A 25906-nucleotide genomic window follows, 5' to 3' on the forward strand; every position below is an offset into this window, starting at 1 on the left:
GGTATTGAATATGGGTCCCTGTGCTGTACATTAAATCCTTGTTGTTTATCTATTTTATATATAGCGGTGTGTATCTGTTAATGCCATACTCCTAATTTATCCTTCCTGGGGGGCTTGCTTTTTAATTTATATATCCCCAAATGAGGAGTCCTTTCTCTGGCCTTGTGCTCATCAGAAAGAATGCCTTAGAACCCCTAGTGGCTCCCACCAAGGGCTGAAAGATCCTGCTTCTTAGAGCGTCCACCAGATGAGAGACTGAGCCATTTAGCCCTTAAACAAATGTCTGATTTTTTAAAAATTTGAATTGAAAAACAAATCTGGCAAAATACAGGTAACGTAAATTTTACTACTTTGACTTTTTAAATACTGGACCTTAAAGCTATCTCTTGCTCCCATGTCTTGACCTCATGACTGTCAAAAAGTGTATATTCCTGAGTGGTCCTAATCAACCTGGACTTCTGCGGCTGCCAGGGATGGTGGGTGACATATGTCACCGGAAATCCAGAAATGGCCGGGCTCCTGGGGCTCTCCCCATATCTGCCACCCCCTTCACATTCCAGAGTGTGTGAGATGGCTGATTCCCTTTCTATCCTCTTCCATTCCCTCAGTGCTGCTTTATAAATGATACGATATGATATGATATGATATGGAAATGATATGGTAATGATACGGTATAGTATGATATGATATAGTGTGAAATGATGTGATATGGTATGGTATGATAGGGTATGGTATAATATGGTAATGATATGGTATGTTATGGTAATGATATAATATATGGTATAGTACGATATGCTGTGATATGCTATGCTATGATATGATGGTGGTATAATCTCAAGAGGCTGTAGAAAGACAGCAGTGCATAAGCAGTGGTGCAGCAGCACCCAAACCAGTTTCTGCTGCCTCAGGAAGCAGGTCCTTCCTGTGTGGGAGCAGCCCCCTGATTTTGTGGTTGCGACAGGCTCTCCATGCTCAGGTAAATAAAGATAGGCAGTGGGAGGAAGATCAAAACCGCTCTAATTTTTTTTCTCCCTAGACCTGCTCTGTTTCAGGGGTGAAAATTTACATCAGCTGCTGGTAATTTCTCCATGTGATGCCCTATTACTAATAACTTTTCCTCTCCCAACCTGACACATTTCTAAAGCAGCTATCTGTTGCCATCAAAATGTGTGGCTGTCATTCTGTGTAGACGTGTGTACTTCCGTAAGAGTGTAAATAGTCTGGAAGAGGGAGAATCAGGCCTTGTTGACTCGCTCCTGTCACACTGGGCTCATAACCGCGAGCTTCAGAAAATTCAAGATGAGCGTGAACTAGAGGTTGTAAAAAAAGGCTGTAGAGCTACACATAGCTCTGGAACAGCTGGTTTTCACCCTTTTACCCCTTTCCTCTGCACCCCGCCCTCCAAGTAGATGAAGGCTATTAAATTTTACTTTTGAGAATTGGTATCTTTGGTATCTTTAGAAGTAATGGTACTCTGTGTGTCCTGATGTTGAAAATTCAGTATGTTTTAAAGTTGCTTGGAGTCCGCTTGCTGGGTTCATTTGAAATGAGGCTTTACATCTTGCATTCCGCCTCCTTCCCTACTTCCCAACCCTATGTGTTAATTGCCCCTCTTCTTTTAAAGGTATACAGGGGGTTCTCCTCCATTTCGGCACTTCTGGTGTTCCCTGTTTGAAAATGGATGTATGGTGCTCCCCAGATTGACATTTTTTCAGTCCCTTCGTTCCCTGGTGCCTGTGTCATGTCTTTGGCTGCCCTGGTCTGGTGTAAGCTGCAGGGCACAATTGTCCAGGGGGAGGCAGCCCAGAGACAGGGCTTCAGAACACAGCCTTTAGTCCCTGCCAGGCTTCTGTGGGCACATTGACATGTGGACAGCAAAGCCAGGATGAACCTGCAAGACATGAAGAAATGTTCTGCTCTTTCCTTTGCTTTGTAGGGTGAGTGGACAGGGGATCAGGAGTTAGGAAGAAATGGCGTGTGATTGGCCCAACTCTCACTTCAGAGGTGGTTGGAGATGGAATTTAACTTTCTGTTTCATATCACGCCATGGCCTGCTTGACAGAGCCTCTCTTCACCCAGCGCCGGGGTGTTTCTCTTAAGACTTCAGAGCTGACATTAGGCAGTCAGCAGACAATACTGTTTGCACCCGGTGGTTCCATTGCAATGTAAATCAAGGTGGCCTTAGCGCTGTCTGGACTTGTGTATTAATTCACTGTGCCCTTCATAGACATATTCCTTGAACCAGCAGGCATTAGGATGAAACAACAGAAAAAAAGCCTGACTGCCTGGGGAAGGAATAAAGTTTTTTTTTTTTTTTCAGGAGTTATAGAGAAGCACAAACATTTTGAAGGATTAGGTGCTAACAGAGGAAATATTGAGAGGTGAGGCTAGGACACAGCAGAAGGGATGTGACGAGAAGAAAAGGAAATAAATATATCTCCTCATCTGCCAGGAGAAGTTACTCTTTTTAGAGCCACTAGCAGAAGCTGCTCTGTGGTTTCAGGGTGCAATGGTTCTGCGACCTCTCATTTGGGTGCCAGAAAAGAGGCTCTTTAAAGAGCAGTCGGTGCTTTGAGTAAACTTTAGGGAAGTGTTCTTGCATCCTGGTATCTTGTTTCATGTCTCCTTTTGCCATTAAGAAGATGGTTATGGCTTTAGTATACTTATCTGTACTCAGTAAGAGAGTTAGCTTATCCAGGGCAGTTAAATCTATCTTGTCTGTACTTTCAGATTTAAAAAACTTTATTTTGTTCCCCGAAGTACTAAGAATACATGCTGTAGATAATCAGTCAGTAATTTCTTGGGAACAGTCATATCCATGGGCATATTATTTCAAAAGATAATTTTATAGGGCATAACCTGAGCTTCTGAAATTATTGAAGAATAATTTCCATTATCTTGTTAGTTACAGTTCTTGGTTCTAAAAACACTAGAATTCTCTAACACATAATTTTTAAACTGTGGTATTCCAAAAAACTAAGGTTGTAGGTTGTAAAGGCCATTAATTTTGAAATTGATTAAAATCTCTCACGGGTTCCTGGAATCTTAGTTGGATTCAAGTGGTACCCTCACGTGCTGTCTCGGGAGGATGTACTCAATATTCCATATATTCTTTTTGAGATTATACCTCATTATTTCCTTACTCTGTGGGATATAATGTGTGATCCAAAATTTTGTGTCTGGCGTGTATTTTTTTATAGCATATGTGCTACTTTGTTATTTCAGGGGAACATCCGTATTTTACATGTTTATATTTGTCACCATAGCTTTACTCTTTGCACATTAAGTTTGTGGGCACATTTTTGTGTTTCCGATTTGGGAGTTTATCCAATACTCCCTGTTTATTTTGGGGCTGCAAAATACTCATGTTTTCCATGTCTGGGGACTTTTATTCATGAGGTAGATTGAAGTTCGGTGAGGTCTGTGTCTTGTCTGTTTCTTTCACCACAGATATCTGGAACCCCCAGTGTGTTAGGATTTGCGTCCTCTTGCCTTGTGTCAGTAGTGGTACTAGGTTTTCGAAGGTACATGTGACCATGTTGCATTGCAAGAGAGCCATTTCACGAGCTTCCCTTGGTAAAATACCAATGTTAGCAAAACCTGATTTATAATTGTGTGGTTGTGTGTGATTATATCAAATAAAATTTTGTAATTGGAGGATGGATTAAAACTGGAGGATTGAAAACTCATATCTGCAATCATTTCTTAAAGGGAGAACATACTGATCCATTAACAAAGAATTTGAATAAGTAGACGGGAACTTTTATGATACTTGTACTCTTAGGAGAATTTTTTTCTAATAAAAAATTTAGAGATTAGTGATCATTTATCTCTGCAGCCCATCATAGAACTGCTACTTCTGTGGGGTTTTGAGAACTCTGAAAACTCACAGAGCATTGGAAACTTTTCATAGAAATGTAACTTTAGGTAAATAATGATTTAAAAAAATGCATGGCCAGAGCAAAGATTTAGCGTTCCTCATAGTTATGCTGGACTGCTGATGGAAGATCCTTTAAAACCAAGATGCATATTCTAAGCTAGAAGGTCGCCACATAAACATTGATTGTATAGTGTATTAACTACTCAAGTTTGTGAACTGTAGGCTGGTTTCTTAGTAAAGCTCTAGCAATCTGAAAAAAGTGTAGATTTTACAGAATTTTGAACACTATAGGATTTCCTCCATTTTTCTCAAGAGTGGTGAGAATAAGACATGTATCACGTTTAAAAGATTGTTTTATATCATCTTTACTATAAAAACAATAAAGTAGAGGGCTGGTGTTTGGCGTAGTTTCAGATGTGGAACTTTCAGGGTTTTTTTAATAAATGTAATTAATTTTGTAAATGTAATCTAGAAATCTATGAATTTTATTCAGTGTAACAGATTCTTTAAAATGAAACTTATTTAAATTAATTAACAAGTTTAGAGGCGGGACTTCCAGATGGTGGAGTGAGGGTAGTGTCTACATGCCCCTGGATCTCTACATGCAAAAAAATGAGTTTAGACTCTTACCTGACACCGTACACATAAAATTAACTCGGCATGGGTCATAGCCTTAAGGGCTAAAACCATAAAGCTTCTAGAAGAAAACACAGAACATTTTCGTGGCCTCGGATTAGGTAGAGTTCTTAGATACAACACCAGAAGTGTAATCAATAGAGGAAAAAGTTGATAAATTATATTTTATCAAATTAAAAGCTTTTGTGCTTCCACATACACCGCTAAGAATATTAAAAAGATAACCCACAGATTGGGAGAAAATATTTGTAAATTGTATATCCAATAAAAGATTTGTATGCAGACTATATCAAGAGCTCTCACAAGAAGACAACTCAATTTAAAAATGGGCAGAAGATTTGAATAGACATTTCACCAAAGAAGATATACAGATGATAGAAGTGGCCAATAAACATATTAAAAAAATGTTTAACATCATTAGTCATTAGGGAAATACAGATCAAAACCACAGTGAGGTCTCCACTCCACACCTTTTGTGATGGCTCTTCTAGTAGTTCCACCATGAGTGGGGCAGCTCCCTCCTGAAGCTCATGACAGTAGTCCTTGTTATGACCCAAGAAAGGTTTATTACACAAAGTGGGAAGTCCCGAGGTGGGGGAGGGGAGGATGGCTCTCCGGGAAAAGTTCAGGAACAGAGAGAAAGAGAGGGAGAGAATAGTGAGTACACAAGAGTTTTGTAGATGCCTTATGAGTCCACAGGTAATCCTAAGACCTTGAAGCAATTTACATTTGAGGAATTATTACAAGAGTGACTGAAAATCAGTATCCCTTTGGCTCCAGGAGTTGTAATTTCTCATTTTTTCTTATTATGAAAGCCATGAGCTTTGCCATCCTGAGTCCTGTAACAATCCCTCATTCAAATTGCCATAATCAGTGGAGCCAGAGCTGACCTCCTATTGAAGAATGTTCGCACTGGGAACAAAGTTAAGATCTTTCTTTCTTCATAGAAAGACACACACAGTGACAGGGAATGTTGAGCCTGTGTTTTACAGTTGAAAATACGTAAACGTGTGTCTGTTATACCACAGAGTATGATGAGACCCACTGTTATAGTTTAAAGGAAGGCACCAAGACATCTGTTTCCTACAAAGGGGGACCTGTAGTTAGCTAACCTTTAAAAAGGTCATATCGGGGACAGGGGAGGCAGCAGTCTTTGGCAGACAGCTTTCTTAAGTCATATAGAATAGTCTGTTGAGGGGGGAAGGTCCCTCATTTTCAGCAGGTCCCATTTTTTAATCCGCCTTCATCTGGGCTCCAGGTTTGAGAAAGGATGGCAGAATGGGCAGGTGTTATTAAGTGGGAAAGGGAATTCTCCTTGGGTTTGATAAATCTGTAGGTGAGTAGTGTTCTCTTTTATGGCTAGAATGAGGGGAAGAGGGACCCTTGTTATATTTTGGTAGGATGTCATAAGACTTAAAAGTCAAGAGTTCCAGGTAACTATGGCAGAGGGCAAAAGAGATTTATCTGGGAGACCACTGTCCATTTTGTAATATCATGAGGGTGTCTTTGAATAGGTCATATGTCTCTTGATTAGGGCTCTTTATTAGGACTGCTGCCTGTAGACAATAGGAAGAATGGAATTCCCAGTGATGCCTGTTTTAAGACTCATGACTGCACTGAGTGAGTAGCGTGTACCCCGAACAGAGTGGATAATATCTGGGGACCCAAAGGGAACTAACAGAGTTTTGGTGAGACCTACAGTAGTGGTGTCAGCAGTAGCATACTGGGAAGGATAAACCCAAAGTAGGCCCACATAAGTATTAATCACTGTGAGGCCATAGTGACTTATGCCCACAAACTGGGGCAACGGCTCAATACAATCAGTTTGCTAATGAATGAAGGGACATTTGCTCCTTTGGTATAATCCTCATTGGCCACGGTGCCAGGACAGAACAGGCCACAGAAATCGCATTGGGAGGCTAAAGTTTTGGTTACAGCCAGTGGCATTGGGATACCATGGTGTTTGATACCATGTTTAAGAATCCAAGGTCCACAATGACTGGGCCCTTAGAGCCAAGGAAATGGGAGTGCTATATGAGTTTACTTAATAAATGTGAGCAAGTTGGTAGCTATGGCATTAAAGTGAGCCTTTTCCATGGGACCTTTAGAATGAGCTGAGTCATGGGAGACTTTAACGTAGTATATTAAAGCAACAGTATATTCCCGGTGTGGAAGGCCCCATAGGGAACAATCCTGAATATGAAATCTAGTTTGTGCTTGTTGGTTAGACCAAAGAGTGGACCCATTAGCTACCACCAAGGAGTCTGTAAAAATATGGACAATAAACATACATTTATTGAGGGACTCCTCCAGTGCCCATGTGACTGACCTTGTGGCCCATCCTTTATCTACCATGTCTTGGCAGTGGGATGGAAAGAAGTAACTCTCCGGTGGATTCCCATGGGATGGTGGTGCTCTTGTCCATAAAATAAATGGATTCCCTTTCTCCTGGACTCAGGGGACCTTGCAAGCGGCCTGTGGGGCCAGGTGAGGGGCCATCTTTCTCGGGCAAGGAGACTCCAGAAAGCATGAGAATGAGTGTGTAGAGTTTCCACAGTAAAGAAGCCACCAGATGCCACTGGTGGCATTGTTAGCTGGGTGGCTTTTGGGGTGGCCTCCAGGGCCTGTCATTGGGGTGACCTCCATTCAGATTGACCTGATTTTCTTGCGATTGCCTAAATAGATCTTAATGAAATGAGTAGATGGGATGTATGTTGCTTCCAGAATCTAAATAGGCAAGTAGATGTTGGGCTTGAGAGGCCGGGAAGTAGGGTTATTGACTGGAAATGGTTTGGAGCAGCCTTCTGGGGACCAAATGATGCCCCCAAATTAAACTGAGGTGGTAGAGTCTTGGATCTTTTGGGGTGCAGTGACCCAACTGTGGTTAGTCAAAATCTGGACCACAGTTTGAATGTCTTGTGCACTAACTTCATGAGTTTCTGGCCTCGGTAGAATATTGGCAGTCAAAGGCCATAGCTGGTGTTTGAGAACAGAGCAAACCCATGAAGGTCCTGTCTGCATACATGGTGGGGACATATATATATATATATATATATATATATATATATATATATATATATACATTTTTTTTTTTTTTTGGCTACACACTGCAGCATGTGGGATCTTACTTCCCCGACTAGGGATTGAACCTGTGCCCCTTGCAGTGGAATCGTGGAGTCTTAACCTCTGGACCACCAGGAAAGTCCCCCATGGTGGGGATATTGATGTAGCCCACAGGTAATTGAGTGAGGGTATATCGGGGCACCTCATAGATAGATGCAAATTGCGACTGTGAAGCTGGAGAAATGGGGACAGAATCAACTGTATTAGTGAGATCAGTAACTCTGGGGATCTACCTCACGGAGGGTATCCTACCACCCCTCTACCCACTGATGATATTTATAAACTTTCTTGCCTAAGGAGTCTTACTCTCAATTGTCGGGATTTGAGGTTTCACCCTGGGGCTTCTCTTTAGTGCAGAATTAATTTGTGAATTTTCCTTTTTAGGGTTTAATAAGGCTGTGACATGTTGAAATGCTAGAGCATTAAGAAGGATTCATAGTCTCTGTCGATGACCTTTAAGAATGCATTAGGTTTTTGTTTTTTGTTTTTTGGGTCTTTAGGAGGTGAGAAGAGGAAGCTGGTTAACATTTGAGTTTTAGCTCCTGGATGCCAAGGGCGAGTCCCTCTGTGCCCCTGAAGGTCAGGATCTTTATGGCAAAATCAGGGGCAGGAACAGCTGCAGGTGTACTTGGTGTTCTGAGTGTTCTAATTAACCATTTCCTGTCGGGCAATGAGCCTCAGCAGGCCACAGAGGGATAGCTCTGCATCCCAGCTCACCTGGGGGCCCCCCACGGGCTCACTGGGGCAACGGTGGTGGTGGAATCAGTGAGCACCATCACAGTTGTGCTGGAGGCGACAGACGCAGGTGGGAGATGTGACTTGGAGACTGCTGGCACTAGCCAGTGAACAGTGGAAGTGCAAGTGCTACGACTTTGAAAAAGAGTTTGAGGGGGACCTTTGAGATGGCAGAGGAGTAAGACGAGGAGATCACCTTCCTCCCCACAAATACATCAGAAATACATCTACATGTGGAACAGCTCCTACAGAGTATCTACTGAACGCTGGCAGAAGACCTCAGACTTCCCAAAAGGCAAGAAACTTCCCACGTACCTGGCTGTGTGGCTGAGAAGGTCTTGGTGCTCTGGCCGGGTGTCAGGCCTGAACCTCGGAGGTGGGAGAGCCAAGTTCAGGACATTGGACCAAAAGAGACCTCCCAGCCCCATGTAATATCAATTGGCGAGAGCTCTCCTAGAGATCTCCGTCTCACCGCTAACACCCAGCTCCACTCGACGGCCAGCAAGCTCCAGTGCTGGACACCCCACGCCAAACAACTAGCAAGACAGGAACACAACCCCACCCATTGGCAGAGAGGCTGCCTAAAATCATAATAAGTTCACAGGCACCCCAAAACACACCACCAGACACGGTCCTGCCCACCAGAAAGACAAGATCCAGCCTCATCCACCAGAACACAGGCACCAGTCCTCTCCACCAGGAAACCTACAAAAAGTGAACCAATCTTACCTACTGAGGGCAGACACCAAAAACAACAGGGACTATGAACCTGCAGCCTGCGAAAAGGAGATCCCAAACACAGTAAGTTAAGCAAAATGAGAAGACAGAGAAACACACAGCGGATGAAGGAGCAAGGTAAAAACCCATCAGACCAAACAAATGAAGAGGAAATAGGCAGTCTACCTGAAAAAGAATTCAGAGTCATGATAGTAAAGATGATGCAAAATCTTGGAAATAGAATGGAGAAAATACAAGAAACGTTTAACAAGAACCTAGAAGAACTAAAGAGCAAACAAACAATGATGAACCACACAATGAATGAAATTAAAAATACTCTAGAAGGAATCAATAGCAGAATAACTGAGGCAGAAGAACGGATAAGTAACTTGGAATATAAAATAGTGGAAATAACTACCACAGATCAGAATAAAGAAAAATGAATGAAAAGAAGTGAGGACAGTCTCAGAGACCTCTGGGACAACAATAAACGCACCACCATTCGAATTGTAGGGGTCCCAGAAGAAGAATAGAAAAAGAAAGGGACTGAGAAAATATTTGAAGAGATTATAGTTGAAAAATTCCCTAATATGGGAAAGGAAATAGTCAAGTCCAGGAAGCGCAGAGAGTCCCATACAGGGTAAATCCAAGGAGAAACACGCCAAGACACATATTAATCAAACTACCAAAAATTAAATACAAAGAAAAAATATTAAAAGCAGCAAGGGAAAAACAACAACATACAAGGGAATCCCCATAAGGTTAACAGTTGATCTTTCAGCAGAAACTCTGCAAGCCAGAAGGGACTCGATGGACATATTTAAAGTGATGAAAGGGAAAAACCTACAACCAAGATTACTCTACCCAGCAAGGATCTCATTTAGATTTGATGGAGAAATTAAAACCTTTACAGACAAGCAAAACTAAGAGAATTCAGTACCACCAAACCAGCTTTACAACAAATGCTAAAGGAACTTCTCTAGGCAGGAAACACAAGAGAAGGAAAAGACCTGCAATAACAAACCTAAAACAATTAAGAAAATGGTAATAGGAACATATATATTGATAATTACCTTAAATGTAAATGGATTAAATACTCCAACCAAAACACATAGACTGGCTGAATGGATCCCAAAACAAGACCTGTATATATGCTGTCTACAAGAGACCCACTTCAGACCTAGGGACAAATACAGACTGAAAATGAGGGGATGGAAAAAGATATTCCAAGCAAATGGAAATCAAAAGAAAGCTGGAGTAGCAATTCTTCTATCAGACAAAATAGACTTTAAAATAAAGACTATTACAAGAGACAAAGAAGGACACTACATAATGATCAAGGGATCAATCCAAGAAGAAGGTATAACAATTGTAAATATTTATGCACCCAACACAGGAGCACCTCAATACATAAGGCAAATGCTAACAGCCATAAAAGGGGAAATCGACAGTAACACAATCATAGTAGGGGACTTTAACACCCCACTTTCACCAATGGACAGATCATCCAAAGTGAAAATAAATAAGGAAACACAAGCTTTAAATGATACATTAAACAAGATGGACTTAATTGATATTTATGAGACATTCCATCCAGATTACAGTTTCTTCTCAAGTGCTCATGGAACATTCTCCAGGATAGATCATATCTTGGGTCACAAATCAAGCCTTGGTAAATTTAAGAAAATTGAAATCGTATCAAGAATCTTTTCCAACCACAATGCTATGAGACTAGATATCAATTACAGGAAATAATCTGTTAAAAATACAAACACATGGAGGCCAAACAATACAGTAGTAAATAACCAAGAGATCACTGAAGAAACCAAAGAGGAAATCAAAATATAGCTAGCAACAAATGACAATGGAGACAAGACGACCCAAAACCTATGGGATGCAGCAAAAGCAGTTCTAAGAGTGAAGTTTATAGCAATAAAATCCTACCTCAAGAAACAGGAAACATCTCGAATAAACAACCTAACCTTGCACCTAAAGCAATTAGAGAAAGAAGAACAAAAAAACCCCAAAGTTAGCAGAAGGAAAGAAATCATAAAAATCAGATCAGAAATAAATGAAAAAGAACCGAAGGAAACGATAGCAAAGATCAATAAAACTAAAAGCTGGTTCTTTGAGAAGATAAACAAAATTGATAAACCATTAGCCAGACACATCAAGAAAAAAAGGGAGAAGACTGAAAACAGAATTAGAAATGAAAAAGGAGAAGTAACAACTGACACTGCAGAAATACAAAGGATCATGAGTGCTACATTTAGCTTTTTAATTAATTAATTAATTTATTGGCTGTGTTGGGTCTTCGTTGCTGCGTGTGGGCTTTCTTTCGTTGCGGTGAGTGGGGGCTACTCTTCGAGCAGGAGCTACTCTTCATTGCGATGTGTGGCTTCTCATTGCAGTGTCTTCTCTTGTTGCGAAGCGTGGGCTCTAGACCTGTGGGCTTCAGTAGTTGCAGCTCACAGGCTCTAGAGCGCAGGCTCAGTAGTTGTGGCACACGGGCTTAGTTGCTCCAAGGCATATGGGATCTCCCTGGACCAGGGCTCGAACCCATGTCCCCTGCATTGGCAGGCGGATTCTTAACCAGTGCACCACCAGGGAAGTCCCAAGCTTTCTTGAGGCCCCAGGAGGCCTTTTGGGGCCCGGAGTTAGGTCAGGTTGGTTAGGTGCTCTCTCCCTTAGAGCCTGAGCCTGGCTTGGTGTCCAGGAAGTACTTCATTGCTCTCCATATTTGCTACCACTGAGGGAAGACTGATCTCCAGAGGGCTGAAGGAGCAAGTTGGTGGATTCAGTATATGGTTGCCAAACCGATTTTCCAGAGTGAGGCATAGAGATTTTTTCATCTTGAGCCAATTTTTAAAGCTATATTAAAGTATAATTTACATGTACTAAACTGCATACGTTTGAAGTATTACAAGTTAATAAGTTTTCACCTAGGTATGAACCTCGAAACCATCATCAGAGTTCTGATAATGCCTATATTTACCTCATGTCCTATTATTATCTCTTCTTGCCCTTCCCACCTCTCCAGGTAACCACTGATGTACTTTCCCTTAGAATAGATACGTTTGCATTTTCTTGAATTTATCTGATTGGAATCATGAACTGTTTACTGGGTTTTTCTTCTGGTTTCCTTTGTTTCATAATTATTTGAGATTCATCAGTGATATAAACGAATAGCTCATCTCTTTACTTTTTGATGAGTAGCATTCTTATCTGGATGTACCACTGTTAGTTTACCCGTTCATCTTTTTATGGACGTTTAGGTTATTTCTAGGTTTTCACTCTTGAAAGGCTGCTACAAAAAAAAAATATATATATATATATATATATATACACACACACACACATATATATATATCAACAATATTTAAACCTCTCTCACCTCCTCGCTTCCAAGATGACCAAGAAAAGAAGGAATAATGGTCATGCCGAAAAGGGCCGCGGCCACATGCAGCCTATTCACCGCACCAGCTGTGCCGGATGCGTGCCCAGGGATAAGGCCGTTAAGAAGTCCGTCATTTGGAACATCGTAGAGGCCGCAGCGGTCAGAGACATTTCCGAAGCGAGCGTTTTCGACGCCTGTGTGCTTCCCAAGCTGTATGTGAAGCTGCATGACTGTGTGAGTTGTGCCATTCACAGCAACGTAGTCAAGAGTCGTTCTCAGGAAGCCCGGAAGGACCGAACACCTCCACCCTGATTTAGACCTGTGGGTGCCGCCCCATGACCTCCGCCACAGCCCATGTAAGGAGCTAAGTCCTTGAAGACTGAAGAAATACTGTCCCTGGGAAGACAATAAAGTGGAAATCATACTTTACAAAAAAAAAAAGGTAGGTACTGTCTACCTTTTTTTTTTTAATTTTTCAGATCTTTTATCTGTTACGTAAAATTCACATTTTAAACCTGTGGATACAGGAATTACAATCACAGTTCCTTGGCACCGTGGTAGCATGACTGTGGTAGTGCTCCTACATGAGGGAGTGGTATGTGAAGTTCACAAAGTACAAATTGACATTTCTGTAACATAAACGCCAACATTAGTAAAATGATTTTTAGATGAAAGTCAAAACAAAATGGAGCAACTTGTGTTACTGTCATGGAAGCCTGCCTACCAGAAGCCCAAATCAATGGCGATGACGAGTTTTGAGGGGCCAAGAATTTAAAGGGGGACTAAAAATCATGGTTTATTTGTTGAATGAAACCAGCCTTGGAATTTAAGAAAATCACATTTTAAAGTTTAAGCACAGTTATAAAAAACAGTCTTTGAAAATTTTCATTTTTGCTTATTCTCATTTTCAGCAATCATAAAAATGTGAATCCAATCCCATCAGTACAAGACAGTTCCAAGAATATAATTCATGTCTCAAATATTCCTATCAGAGCATTAAGGACCACCCATAAATCGGTATGTCAGTTCTAACTGAAAACCGAAAACTGGATTAGGGAGAAGATAAATCTAAAAGTAAAATAATGGTTTCACACTTTGGCAGTTTAGAAAATTAAATAATTTTAAACCTCAATGGAAGAATGTACCGCGAGGAAACAATCCTAACAGCAACAACAACAAAAAATCAATATATTTTTTTTCACTTTTACAATTCAGTTTATTTGCTGTTTTACAACTTATATTTCCAAAGGCTTTACAATGTCATATTTTCTTGTTTTTTGATATAATGCTTTAATAGTTCAATCAAGAGAGATACCATATGATGCAATATTGAGCTCTTCCTTGAAGCTGGAACTCGGCAATTTGTTTCCTCTAGAGCTGCTGGGTATTGCCTAAACTTTATAACATCTGCCTCGAATCTCTGTTACTTTGCAGGGGAACTTGGTTTTTGAGCTCTCACAGTTATATTCCAATGATTTGTGAGAGGCTCTCCCGGACTCCAGTCCCTCTGGCTTGGTCATAGTGTGTTTTCTTTGGAGGCTGTCGTTTCAGCTGGTAAACCACAGGGATGACGCGCTCATATTCACCACCAGCTTGTAATAACCTGTACTTATTTCTGGTGGGCCAGACCATCAGCTGGGGAGGGACAGAGCACCCAGGTGGCATCCTGATTATCCTTCCAGCCTTGCGGGACCTTCCTTTGGAAGATGTCAGAGGGCCCTGTGGACTCACTTCTTCAAGGAGGCATTCTACCTCATCCATTTCATCTTCAACTTCCAACTCAAGAGTCTTCTGAATCCTCCACCACCCCATCAGGACCATCAGCGACACCAGCTCCTGCCAGGTCAGTGTTCCACAGAACCAAGTCATTCGGAAGTCAGAGCTGAAAACGGACGCTGGGGAAGAGTGCTGAAGACCCCAGGGGATGGCGGGTGCTGCCATCTGGCTTCACTTTTTGGACCAATTCTCCCCGCCTCCAAGGGCAAAAGGATATGATGAGTTTTCTGAAAGGTTCTCACTATTCGAGACCAGCCTGACTTGAAGAGCAGATTCCAGTGCCAACAGTGACATAAATGTCTCTGTTTACCCACAGCCCTACAGATGCTGAATTAGTTTACACTGACCATCTCAACAGGTGTGCTGTGCCACCTCATCTGCTTCTCTCCTTTCTCCTGACATTGAACCTTGAACCTTCCCTCTGGAGTGCTGTTAACTAAGCCCTGTGAGGGCCCCTTGGGGCCCCTTCCTCCCTGACAGTGTCAGCTCTCAGTTCCGCTCCCTCTTTTCCTCCTGTATGAGTTCCTCTCCTAAGTGCAAGCCTTTCCCCAACTTCTGTTCTCGGCCATCTTTCCTCTCGAGATCCCGTGCACATCCACGATTTCAGCTGTCTTCCTCTGGAGAAAGCAGTGCGGTCAAACAGAAGGTAACTGTCAGGTCGGAGGTGAACGTTCTGGGTTGAAGCCCAGCTTCCCGACTTCCTCCTTGTCTGCCTGGGTCAGGTCTGGCATCCTCTGTGCCTCAACTTCCAATCATTAAAGTGGGTTTGTACTCTCTAAAAAAAAAATTAAGTACTTTTAAAAAATTTTATTTTATTTTTGGCTATGTTGGGTCTTTGTTGCTGTGTGCGGGCTTTCTCTAGTTGCGGTGAGCGGGGGCTGCTCTTCGTTGTGGTGTGCGGGCTTCTCATTGCGTGGCTTCTCTTGTTGCAGAGCACGGGCTCTGGGCATGCGGGCTTCAGTAGTTGTGGCACGTGGGCTCTAGAGCGCAGGCTCAGTAGTTGTGGTGCACGGGCTTAGTTGCTCCACAGCATGTGGTATCTTCCCAGACCAGGGCTTGAACCCGTGTCCCCTGCCTTGGCAGCAGATTTTTGACTACTGCACCACCAGGGAAGCCCCATAAATGAGTTTTTAGAAGTTGATTTTCCTGAACTTCACTGACCTTCATGGCTGTGGATTATTCTGAAATCCATAGAAGTCCTGGCAGCATTTCCTCTAAGCTCAGAACACAGTGGTGAGGTAATAACAACCGTACCTTTGCTACTTTTGCAACAGTACTCTGGAATTGAGCATAATAGGTGGAGGAGGTGGTAGGGGAATCACCTCTTCTGCCTTCTTAGTTTGCACAGTAAAGTGGAAAATCCCGGGCTCAAATCCAGGACAGTCTGACTAGAGCCCACTTCAACCACTGAACTCCAATAATTTGTTTACACGTCTTATTTAAGTCCGTGTAAGTCAGTTGAGAATCATGTAGTACCTTTGTCCTACTGGCGCAGCCCAGCACAGCGTAACGCCAGGTGAGGAGCTTAGCCACGCAGCCCAGCACCTTCCAGCATTCTCAGGGCCAGGCGCTCGCTGCTGCCCTTGCTCTGGCTGCCGAGCAAAACACAGGCACCCCCTGCCTCCTACACGCTTCTCATCTTTCCCGTTGGAGGAGGTCGCCTGTAGATCCAGGCTGGGCCTTACAGGCTGCCCAGTTGGAGAGTCAGTTGTGGGTTGGGCCCCACCTCACCTCTTTCCTGCTGTCAGCTGGAGTAGGTAAACAGCAGATGGTCATCAGAGCAGCTAAAGCCTCAGTTTCCTTAACTGTTAAAGAGAAAATTTTTGATGGAGCTCATCCTCCAGTAGCTTCCTGAAAAAGGATGCATAAAGTGTTCCAGTGAAGGACCTTTTCCAGGACACTCAACGATGACAGTTGCCAAGTCCTGTAGTAGGTCCTGGGTGAGGAAGCCTTGACTCATGGGACATAACAGCATTGCCGGATGCCTGGTACATGTAAGAAACCTGACTGCATAAGAAGCACTCTACTATGGGCACAGGATGTTACCTGGAATCAGAGAACTAAATGATCCTGACTTTTCTTGATTTTAACTGGTAAAAAGTCTAACTACTTTTTGTAACAGTACTCTGTACTAATGATGGTCAGCTATTTATTTTTATTTGTATTATTAATATTCACAGCTTATTTCCTAATTAAATATTTAAAAGTTCTCGTGCTAATTCTGGTGTTAAAAACTTTTAAAATCTCTATAAATCTGGTTTTGAGACAATTGATAGTAATTGACTTTGTTAGAACCAGTTGCTGAGTAATAAAATGCACTTTTCAAAACAAAACAAAACAAAATCAAGAGGTTTAAATCTCGGTGATAACGCAGTTGTCTGTAGAAGCAACTCTATGCCAATAAAATGGACAACCTGGAAGAAATGGACAAATTCATAGAAAAGCACAACCTTCCGAGACTGAACCAGGAAGAAATAGAAAATATAAACAGACCAGTTGAGACTGTGATTAACAGTCTGCCAACAAACAAAAGCCCAGGACCAGATGGCTTCACAGGCAAATTCTGTCAAACATTTAGAGAAGAGCTAAAACCTATCCTTCTTAAACTCTTCCAAAATACAGCAGAGAGGAACACTCGCAAACTCATTCTACGAGGCCACCATCACCCTAATACCAAAACCAGACAAAGATATCACAAGGAAAGAAAACTACAGACCAATATCACTGATGAACATAGATGCAAAAATCCTCAACAAGATACTAGCACACAGAATCCAACAGCACATTAAAAGGATCATACAGCATGATCAAGTGGGGTTTATCCCAGGAATGCAAGGATTCTTCAATATATGCAAATCAATCAATGTGATACACCATATTAACAAATTGAAGGAGAAAAGCCATATGATCATCTCAATAGAATGCAGAAGAAGCTTTCGACAAAATTCAACACCCATTTATTATAAAAGCCCTCCAGAAAGTAGGCATAGAGGGAACTTACCTCAACATAATAAAGTCCATATGTGACAAACCCACAGCCAACATTGTTCTCAATGGTGAAAAACTGAAACCATTTCCTCTAAGATCAGGAACAAGACAAGGTTGCCCACTCTCACCACTATTATTCGACATAGTTTTGGAAGTTTTAGCCACAGCAGTCACAGATGAAAAAGAAACAAAAGGAAACCAACAGTGACAGGAGTAAAACTGTCACTGTTTGCAGATGAGATGATAGTATACATAGAGAATCCTAAAGATGCTACCAGAAAACTACTAGAGCTAATCAATGAATTTGGCAGAGTAGCAGGATACAAAATTAATGCACAGAAATCTCTTGCATTCCTATACACTAATGATGAAAAATCTGAAAGAGAAATTAAGGAAACACTCCCATTTACCACTGCAACAAAAAGAATAAAATACCTAGGAATAAACCTACCTAAGGAGACAAAAGACCTGTATGCAGAAAACTATGAGACACTAATGAAAGAAATTAAAGACGATACAAACAGATGGAGAAATATACCATGTTCTTGGATTGGAAGAATCAATATTGTGAAAATGACTGTACTACCCAAAGCAATCTACAGATTCACTGCAATCCCTATCAAACTACCAATGGCATTTTTCATAGAACTAGAGCAAAAATTTTCACAATTTGTATGGAAACACAAATGACCCCAAACAGCCAAAGCAATCTTGAGAAAGAAAAATGGAGCTGGAAGAATCAGGCTCCCAGATTTCAGACTATCCTACAAAGCTACAGTAAGCAAGACAGTATGGTACTGGCACAAAAACAGAAATATAGATCAATGGAACAGGCTAGAAAGCCCAGAGATAAAACAAATACTGTACACTAACACATATATATAGTATCTATAAAAAAAAAAAGGTTCTGAAGAACCTAGGGGCAGGAAAAGAATAAAGATGCAGATGTAGAGAATGGACTTGAGGATGCAGGGAGGGGGAAGGGTAAGCTGTGACAAAGCTAGAGAGAGGCATGGACATATATACACTACCAAACGTAAAATAGATAGCTAGTGGGAAGCAGTCGCATAGCACAGTGAAATAAGCTCGGTGCTTTGTGACCACCCAGAGGGGTTGGATAGGGAGAGTGGGAGCGAGGGAGACGCAAGAGGAATGAGATATGGGAACATATGTATAACTGATTCACTTTGTTATAAGGCAGAAATTAACACACCATTGTAAAGCAATTATACTCCAATAAAGATGTTAAAAAAAAAAAGAGTTTGACAGTTTCTTAGAAAGTTAAACATAAACTTGTCATATGACCCAGGAGTTCGACTCCTATGTATTTACCCAAGATCAATAAAAACATAGGTTCACACAAATGACTTCTATGTCATTGTTTATACCAACATTATTTATAATATTCAAACAATGGAAACCATCCACATGTCCATCAACTGGTGAAAAGATAAACAAAACAGTATATCTGTACATGAAATACTGTTCAGCAATAAGAAGGATGAAATACGAATATAATATAATATGCTACAACACAGATGAACCTCAAAAACATTATGCTAAGTGGAAGAAGCCATACACAAAATAACATATGAAACAGACACAAGTAGATCAGTGGTTACCTAGGGTGGAAAGTGGGGTAGAAATTAGCTACAAGGAATCTTTTGGGGGTGATGGATACATTCTAAAGCCAGGATGTGGTGATGGTTGTGTAAATCTATACAGTTACTAAATATCGTTAAATTGTGATATTTAAATATCATTAACTGAGCTTTTTATGTTCAGGAAACTTTGTGAGAACATACATGTTTTCATCCACAGTGCTTTGCGCTATGTGTAAGCTTTATGTAGTGTGTGTGTCTGCCTGGGTGGAAGCTGACGCATGTAAATAATGCTGTACTGTTGGAATGTGCAGAGAAGTATTTCTGAAGAGCACCAAGTTTAAAAAGTCTTCTTAGGTAATCTACGTAGTTACCCACAACATTGAGAAATAGACAGATGTGCAAAGTTCCCCCTGAGTGGTGGGGGTGTGTGTGGGAGGTACAAACTATTGGGTATAAAATAGGCTACAAGGATGTGTTGTACAGCACAGGGAATAGAGCCAATATTTTGTAATAACTGTAAATGGAGTGTAACCTTTAAAACTTGAATAAAAAGTAAATTAAATAAATTAACAACAAAAAACCTCCAAAGTTCCCCCGTTAGCATTCAGATTTCCTACACTTTTTTTCACGTTTTCTAAATAGTTCATCAGGTTTGAAATGCTGTTTATTTAAGATAGTGAATAATCACCCAGATGTGAGTATATATGATGCGTAGGTGGTTGTATTAAGCTCCACAAAATCAAGGAGGATTTTTTTAAAATTATAGAACAGCAATTATCGGGCTGCTCCCAGGTGATGGTCTCAGCAGCTTTATCTGTACGACTTCACTGAATTCTCACAGGGACACTCTTCTGTAGGACTCTTGCTATTCTTGTACAGAAGGAGACACTGAGACCAGAGGGCTTAGTCACTTGTCCCAGGCCGCATAGCCAAGAGGGGCAGCTGATGGACCTCGGAGTCTTTGCTCCAGATGGAGAAACGGGGGCTGGTTACACTGCGTCCCATGTTGAGTGCAGGGTGATCTTTCCAGAGATTTAAGGGACTGTGGGAGGAAATGTCAGGGAGTGGTCATGAACGACTGAGACATGTGGGGACGAAGGGCCTTGGGGACATGTGGGGATGAGAGCCTGGGAGGCAGGGGACCAGCCCAGAGGGGACCATTGAATCCCTCCAGACCGCAAAGGCAGAGTAATGAACAAGGATGCAAAGTAGACCAAGCACGGAGAGTGCGGCTTTAACAGCCAGAGGCCCATGGCCCTGTGCTCCAGGGTGCTAATCCAGGGCCCACGATGCTAGACCCCAGGGTGCTAATCCAGGCCCCAGGGTGCTAATCCAGGCCCCAGTGTGCTAATCCAGGCCCCACAATGCTATTCCAGGCCCCAGGGTGGTAATCCAGGGCCCACGATGCTAGACCCCAGGGTGCTAATCCAGGCCCCAGGGTGCTAATCCAGGCCCCAGCGTGCTAATCCAGGCCCCAGGGTGCTAATCCAGGCCCCAGCGTGCTAATCCAGGCCCCACAATGCTATTCCAGGCCCCAGGGTGCTAATCCAGGGCCCACGATGCTAATCCAGGCCCCAGCGTGCTAATCCAGACCCCAGCGTGCTAATCCAGGCCACTCTTGAAAGGAACCCGCCCTCCCCCAAGAGCTTGTTCAGCGTGGATGGGAGATTAGAGCCAGTTCCGTCTGTGTGGGTGAGCAGAGTCTGTGCCGACCTCAGGGACTGAGGCTGTCTGCCGGTGGCCACCTCCAGAAAGTAGCCCTCTCAGTTTACAAGGAAAACCACAAACCAGGTCATAGAAAGTACACTGAGACTCCACGATTTACTTTACCCAAGTGGGAACTAACCAACACAGATAGCTTACTTCTCCTCAGGTTTATTTAATATAAGTGTGTGTGTGTGTGTGTGTGTGTGTGTGTGTGTGTGTGTGTGTGTGTGTGTGTGTGTGTGTGTGTGTGTGTGTGTGTGTGTGTGTCACAGGCACAGATCTTCCCTTTGTTCCCACCTGGTACATCATGTTTGCGAGACTGTACTGTACATTGAGGAACATCCGAGGAACACACACACCCACCACCCTCACCACGCATTCATTAATAGCAAGTCTCCTAAGAATGAATTTGTATCCAAACGATTCTCTCCTGACTCACCCACAAAAATATTTCAAAGAATCTTTTCAATATTTGAAAATATTCTTCCTAGCCGTACTGCTTCTGGCACCCGGTTGAAGGTTCCTAATGGCTTCCTTCATCCATCCGGCAGATATTCACGCTGTAGGAAACTTCTGCTCTTATCTCAGAGCTGGATGGATGTGCAGGTGGTACCTAATTTGACTTGGATGAAAACAGCCTGCTTTCCTTAGGGAGCAGTGGCTAAGTCCAGCTCGGCGTTTGTGGCAAAGCACATCAATCCTCTAATTCCAGGTGTTTTCTGAGGCTCCACTTTGGTCAACCAGGGGTCCCGGATCTGTGACAGCCCTGAATAAGCATCAGTCTCTGCTCTCAAGGAGTCCTCAGCCCAGGGGGAGCGGCAGCCACCTGTGATGCCCATCCAGTGTAAGTGCCGTCATGGAAACACGTCCGGGGCAGCGTGGCAGCCCAGGGATGGTTGGACAGGTGAGGGTGTCAGCGTGGAGTCTTGAAGCCTAAGTAGAAATCCCACGAGCACGCCAAAGGGGAAGAAGACATTCATGACGTGTGAAGGCTTGGGGGTGTACAAACAAGATGTCTTTGTGAATCGGAAACTCTTTTAGGGAGGCTGGCCCCGGGGGTTTGAGCTGAGGAGTGGTGGGCAGATGCTAGAAAGCTGGTGTGTGCTTGCCTGTGGGCAGCATACCGTCCGTCCTTAACCGTTAACTTCTCCCTCCTGGTGGGGCTTTCAGTCTCTGCAGAACAGCTCGGAGATACTGCTAAGTGTATCCCTTGACGGGGAACCAGGACCCTGCCCCAAGGCTGCACAGTTGTTTCTTGGCTTCTCCTCCCTTGTCCCTGCATCCCCTCCCTTCCCTGATGAGCAACTGTTTGAACCTGCTCCTTGGAGCTCAGGGAAGGTCATGGAGACTGAATGAAGCCTATTTTCTGTAATCAAAGAAATGGGGGACACAGAAAGGCTTTCGTGCCCAGGAACCCCACAGGGTCCTGCTTGGTATCAGGAGGACCACAGCGCCGGCCCCCTGCCCTGTCTCCCAGGGACACCAGAGGTGGGTTACCTGGTTGAGCAGGTGCCTGCACTGTGGGGACCTTGCCTGGCGCCAGGGGCCCAGCATCTGTGTGGTTGGGGTCTACTGTGAACATCCCCCCAGCACCGTGCACATGATGGAGTGAAAGGGGAAGGAACTGAGAAACAGGCAGGAGACCATCAGGGCCTGACCTAAAACCCACGTGATGGGAGTGGATGGGACTTTAAGGAGAAACATGGTAAGTTTGGATCCTCGATGTTGGTGATTGAGTAGAACTGGGGGGTGAAAGGAACCTGGGCAAGGTCGCGGGTGTGTGCAGTTATGGACGGTATTAGTCTGCTGTGGCTGATGTAACAAAGTACCACAGACTGAGTGGCTTAAACAACAGACATTTATTTTCTCATTCTTTTTTTAATTGAATTTAGTTCTGGAAGCTAGACACCTGAGATCAGACTTGGCAGAGTTGTTTTGCTCTGAGGGTGGTGAGGGGAAGGGTCTGTTCCAGGTCTCTCTCCTTGGCTTTAGGTGCCCATCTTCCCTGTGTGCCAGTTTCCTCTTCTTGGAGAGACACTGGTCATTGCTGGATTAGGGTCCACCTGACTGGCCTCAGTTTCACTTAATTACTGCTTCAAAGGCCCATCTCCTAGTAAGGTAACATTCTGAGGTGCTAGTCAGGACTTCAGCGTATGAATTTGGGGGTGTGGGGACACAATTCAGCCCATAACACGAAGACGTAGACAAAGCTGTGAGCAGTGTGAAGTGTGAAGTTGTTCATTCTGAGGAATCATATAACGATGTTTGCCTGTACTTCCGTGACCTGAATGGGTGTGTGTTATCTGTGAGGTGGAAGGGCCTCTTCCAGGGAAAGAATCCCCTGACCTGAATGGAGGCAGCAGGCCTCTTTTTTTTTTTCCAATATTTTTTAAAATTAAAGTACAGTTGATTTACAATGTTGTTAATTACTGCTGTAGAGCAAGATGATTCAGTTATACATATATATATATGTTCTTTTTAAAAAATATTCTTTCCTATTATGATTTATCATAGGATATTGAATATAATTTCCTGTGCTATACAGTAGGACCTTGTTGTTTATCCATTCTCTATATAAATGATTACATCTGCTAATCCCATCCTCCCACTCCATCCCTCCCTCAACCCCCTCCCTTTTGGCAACCACCAGTCTGTGCTCTATGTCTGTGAGTCTATTTCTGTTTCATAGATTGGTTCATTTGGGTCATATTTTAGATTCCACATGTAAGTGATATCATATGGTATTTGTCTTTCTCTTTCTGACATATTTCACTTAGTATGATAATCTCTAGTTGCATCCATGTTGCTGCAAATGGCATTATTTCACTCTTTTTTATGTCTGAGTAGTATTCCATTGTATATATGTACCACATCTTCTTTATCCGTTAATCTATTGATGGACATTTAGGTTGTTTCCATGTCTTGGCTATTGTGAACGGTACTGCTATGAACATAGGGGTGCGTGTATCTTTTTGAATTATAGTTTGTCTGGATGTATGCCCAGGAGTGGGATTGCCGGATCATAGAGGCAGCAGGCCTTAACGTAGTTCTGGAAATTTAGATTTTCTCAAGGTGAGTGCAATTCCTCTGGCTTCTCATAGCTGATGTCTGGGAGAGACTAGCTGAGGGTCAGTGGGTTCAGCAGGATATTTCAGGAGTGGTCATGGTCTAGTGGTTGGAGCTCTGGATGGGGTGTGTGTGTGATAGATTATTTTGAGCCAAAAGGAATAAAACTGCTTAAGAGGCAGGGTGGAGTCAGACGAACCCAAATTTTCATCTCTCCTCAGCCCATCTCTCTTAGTCAGCTCAGGCTTCCGTAACAAAGTACCATGGACTAGATGGCGTAAACGACAGAAATTTATTTCTCAGAGTTCTGGAGGCTGAAATCCAAGATCAGGGGCCAACATGGTCAGGTTCTGATGAGGGCTCTCTTCCTAGCTTGCAAACGGCAGCCCTTCTCACTGTGTCCTCACGTGATAGGGAGATAGAGATAGAGACAGAGTCTGAGACAGAGAGAGAGAGAGACAGAGTCCGAGACAGAGACAGAGTCCGAGACAGAGAGAGAGACAGAGTCTGAGACAGAGAGACAGAGACAGAGAGAGAGACAGAGTCTGAGACAGAGAGAGACAGAGTCTGAGACAGAGAGAGAGAAACAGAGACAGAGTCTGAGACAGAGAGAGACAGAGTCTGAGACAGAGAGAGAGAAACAGAGACAGAGTCTGAGACAGAGAGAGAGACAGAGCCTGAGACAGAGAGAGAGAGACAGAGACCGAGACAGAGAGAGAGACAGAGAGAAAGATGGAGTCAGAGACAGAGAGAGAGAGAGAGTCAGAGACAGAGTCAAAAACAGAGAGAGACAGAGTGCAAGACAGAGAGACAGAGTCAGAGACAGAGTCAGAGACAGAGGTAGACAGAGTCAGAGAGCTCTCTGGTGTCTCTTCTTATAAGGGTACTAATCTCATCAGAGGGTCCCACCTGCGTGAACTCATGTAACCTTCACATGGGAAAGGGGCTAATGGTCTCTCTGGAGCCTCTTGTATAAAGGCACTGATCTGTTTCCCAAGGGCTCCACGCCCATGACTTCATCACTTCCCAAAGGCCCCATCTCCAAAGAACATTGCACTGGGGGTTTGGGTTTCAGCATATGAATTGGGGGAGGGAACACAAACATTCAGTACATAACACAATCTAAATGTGTGACTTTAGACTTTTACCTGCCTTGTCACTGACACCCTACATCTATCTCTCAAGGTGGTTGGAAGGTTAAATGAGATAACGCGATGCACTCAGATAATGCATTTATTCTACCACATTTCATCAGAGCCTGGCATAGAGGAAATACTCAATCAGCGAGTCTCAGTTTGTATCATGGTAGAACTCACAAAGCCAGTTCTTCCCCATTATTGTTTGTCTGAGGTGTTCCAGATTATTAATGCCATGTGCTCTAATAAGAATTGAACTTTACCTTATAATTTAGAAACACCTAAATCCTGTGTGTAATTAAATTATATAGTTTGAGAGCCTCTGTGCCCTATTTTTAAGTCAGTTTTTATTGTTTTCTAAGTTGGGTATTAAATAGTTAGAAAACCAAAGGGGTTCTATTAAATAATTTTTCCTAGAAAAAAGTATATGTGTGGTTTAGACTACTGTTAGTGTCTGGTTCCTATTAAGTGCTATTTATGTAAGTATTATCTAGCAACACTAAAAGACACAATGAAAATTAGCAATTCTCTGCCCCATTTTCCCCACGCCCTGTGGCAATAACTTCCAATCTATTAGCTATTTTTCTTATATTTACCTCCATATTTCTTCATAAGGTGCTTCAACTTCTGCTTCCTGATTTTTAAAGTTTAATGAATTTTTAAAGTTTTTAAAGTGGCATTTCATAATTGAACTTTTACATTTAATTATTTCTTTGAAGTCTATTTATGGCAGAAATAGATTTAATCCTCTTATTCTCCATGTGCCTCACCAAAAGACAGACAGATGGACACACGCACCTCTTTTTTTTAAGATTTATTTATTATTTTATTTTTTTGCTGTGTCAGGTCTTAGTTGCGGCACGTGGGATCTTCGTTGAGGCTTGCGGGATGTTTCGTTGCGACGCGTGGGTCTCTCTCTAGTTGTGGCGCACAGGCTCCAGAGCGTGTGGGCTCTGTAGTTCGTGGCAGGCAAACTCTCTAGTTGAGGCGTGCAAGTTCAGGAGTTGTGGCGCGTGGGCTTAGTTGCCCCGCAGCATGTGGGATCTTAGTTCCCCGACCAGGTATGGAACTCGTGTCCCCTGCGTTGTAAGGTGGATTCTTTACTGCTGGACCACCAGGCCAGTCGCCACACACACCTCTT

General features: G+C 42.9%; 2 protein-coding genes across 2 annotated transcripts in view; both read left to right on the plus strand.

The window, feature by feature from the left end:
- ST8SIA6 (ST8 alpha-N-acetyl-neuraminide alpha-2,8-sialyltransferase 6) overlaps positions 1 to 25906 on the plus strand; it is a 140220-nt gene that overhangs the window by 8761 nt on the left and 105553 nt on the right. The gene's annotated exons all lie outside the window — the stretch shown is intronic.
- LOC117196129 (40S ribosomal protein S26-like) lies at positions 12431 to 12929 on the plus strand. The gene has a single exon (XM_033403480.2). It carries the CDS (start codon positions 12501 to 12503, stop codon positions 12798 to 12800), a length of 300 nt encoding a protein of 99 aa, XP_033259371.1. The 5' UTR covers positions 12431 to 12500; the 3' UTR covers positions 12801 to 12929.

The sequence above is a fragment of the Orcinus orca genome, chromosome 2 (genome assembly GCF_937001465.1).
Source record: "Orcinus orca chromosome 2, mOrcOrc1.1, whole genome shotgun sequence".
NCBI lineage: Eukaryota > Metazoa > Chordata > Mammalia > Artiodactyla > Delphinidae > Orcinus > Orcinus orca.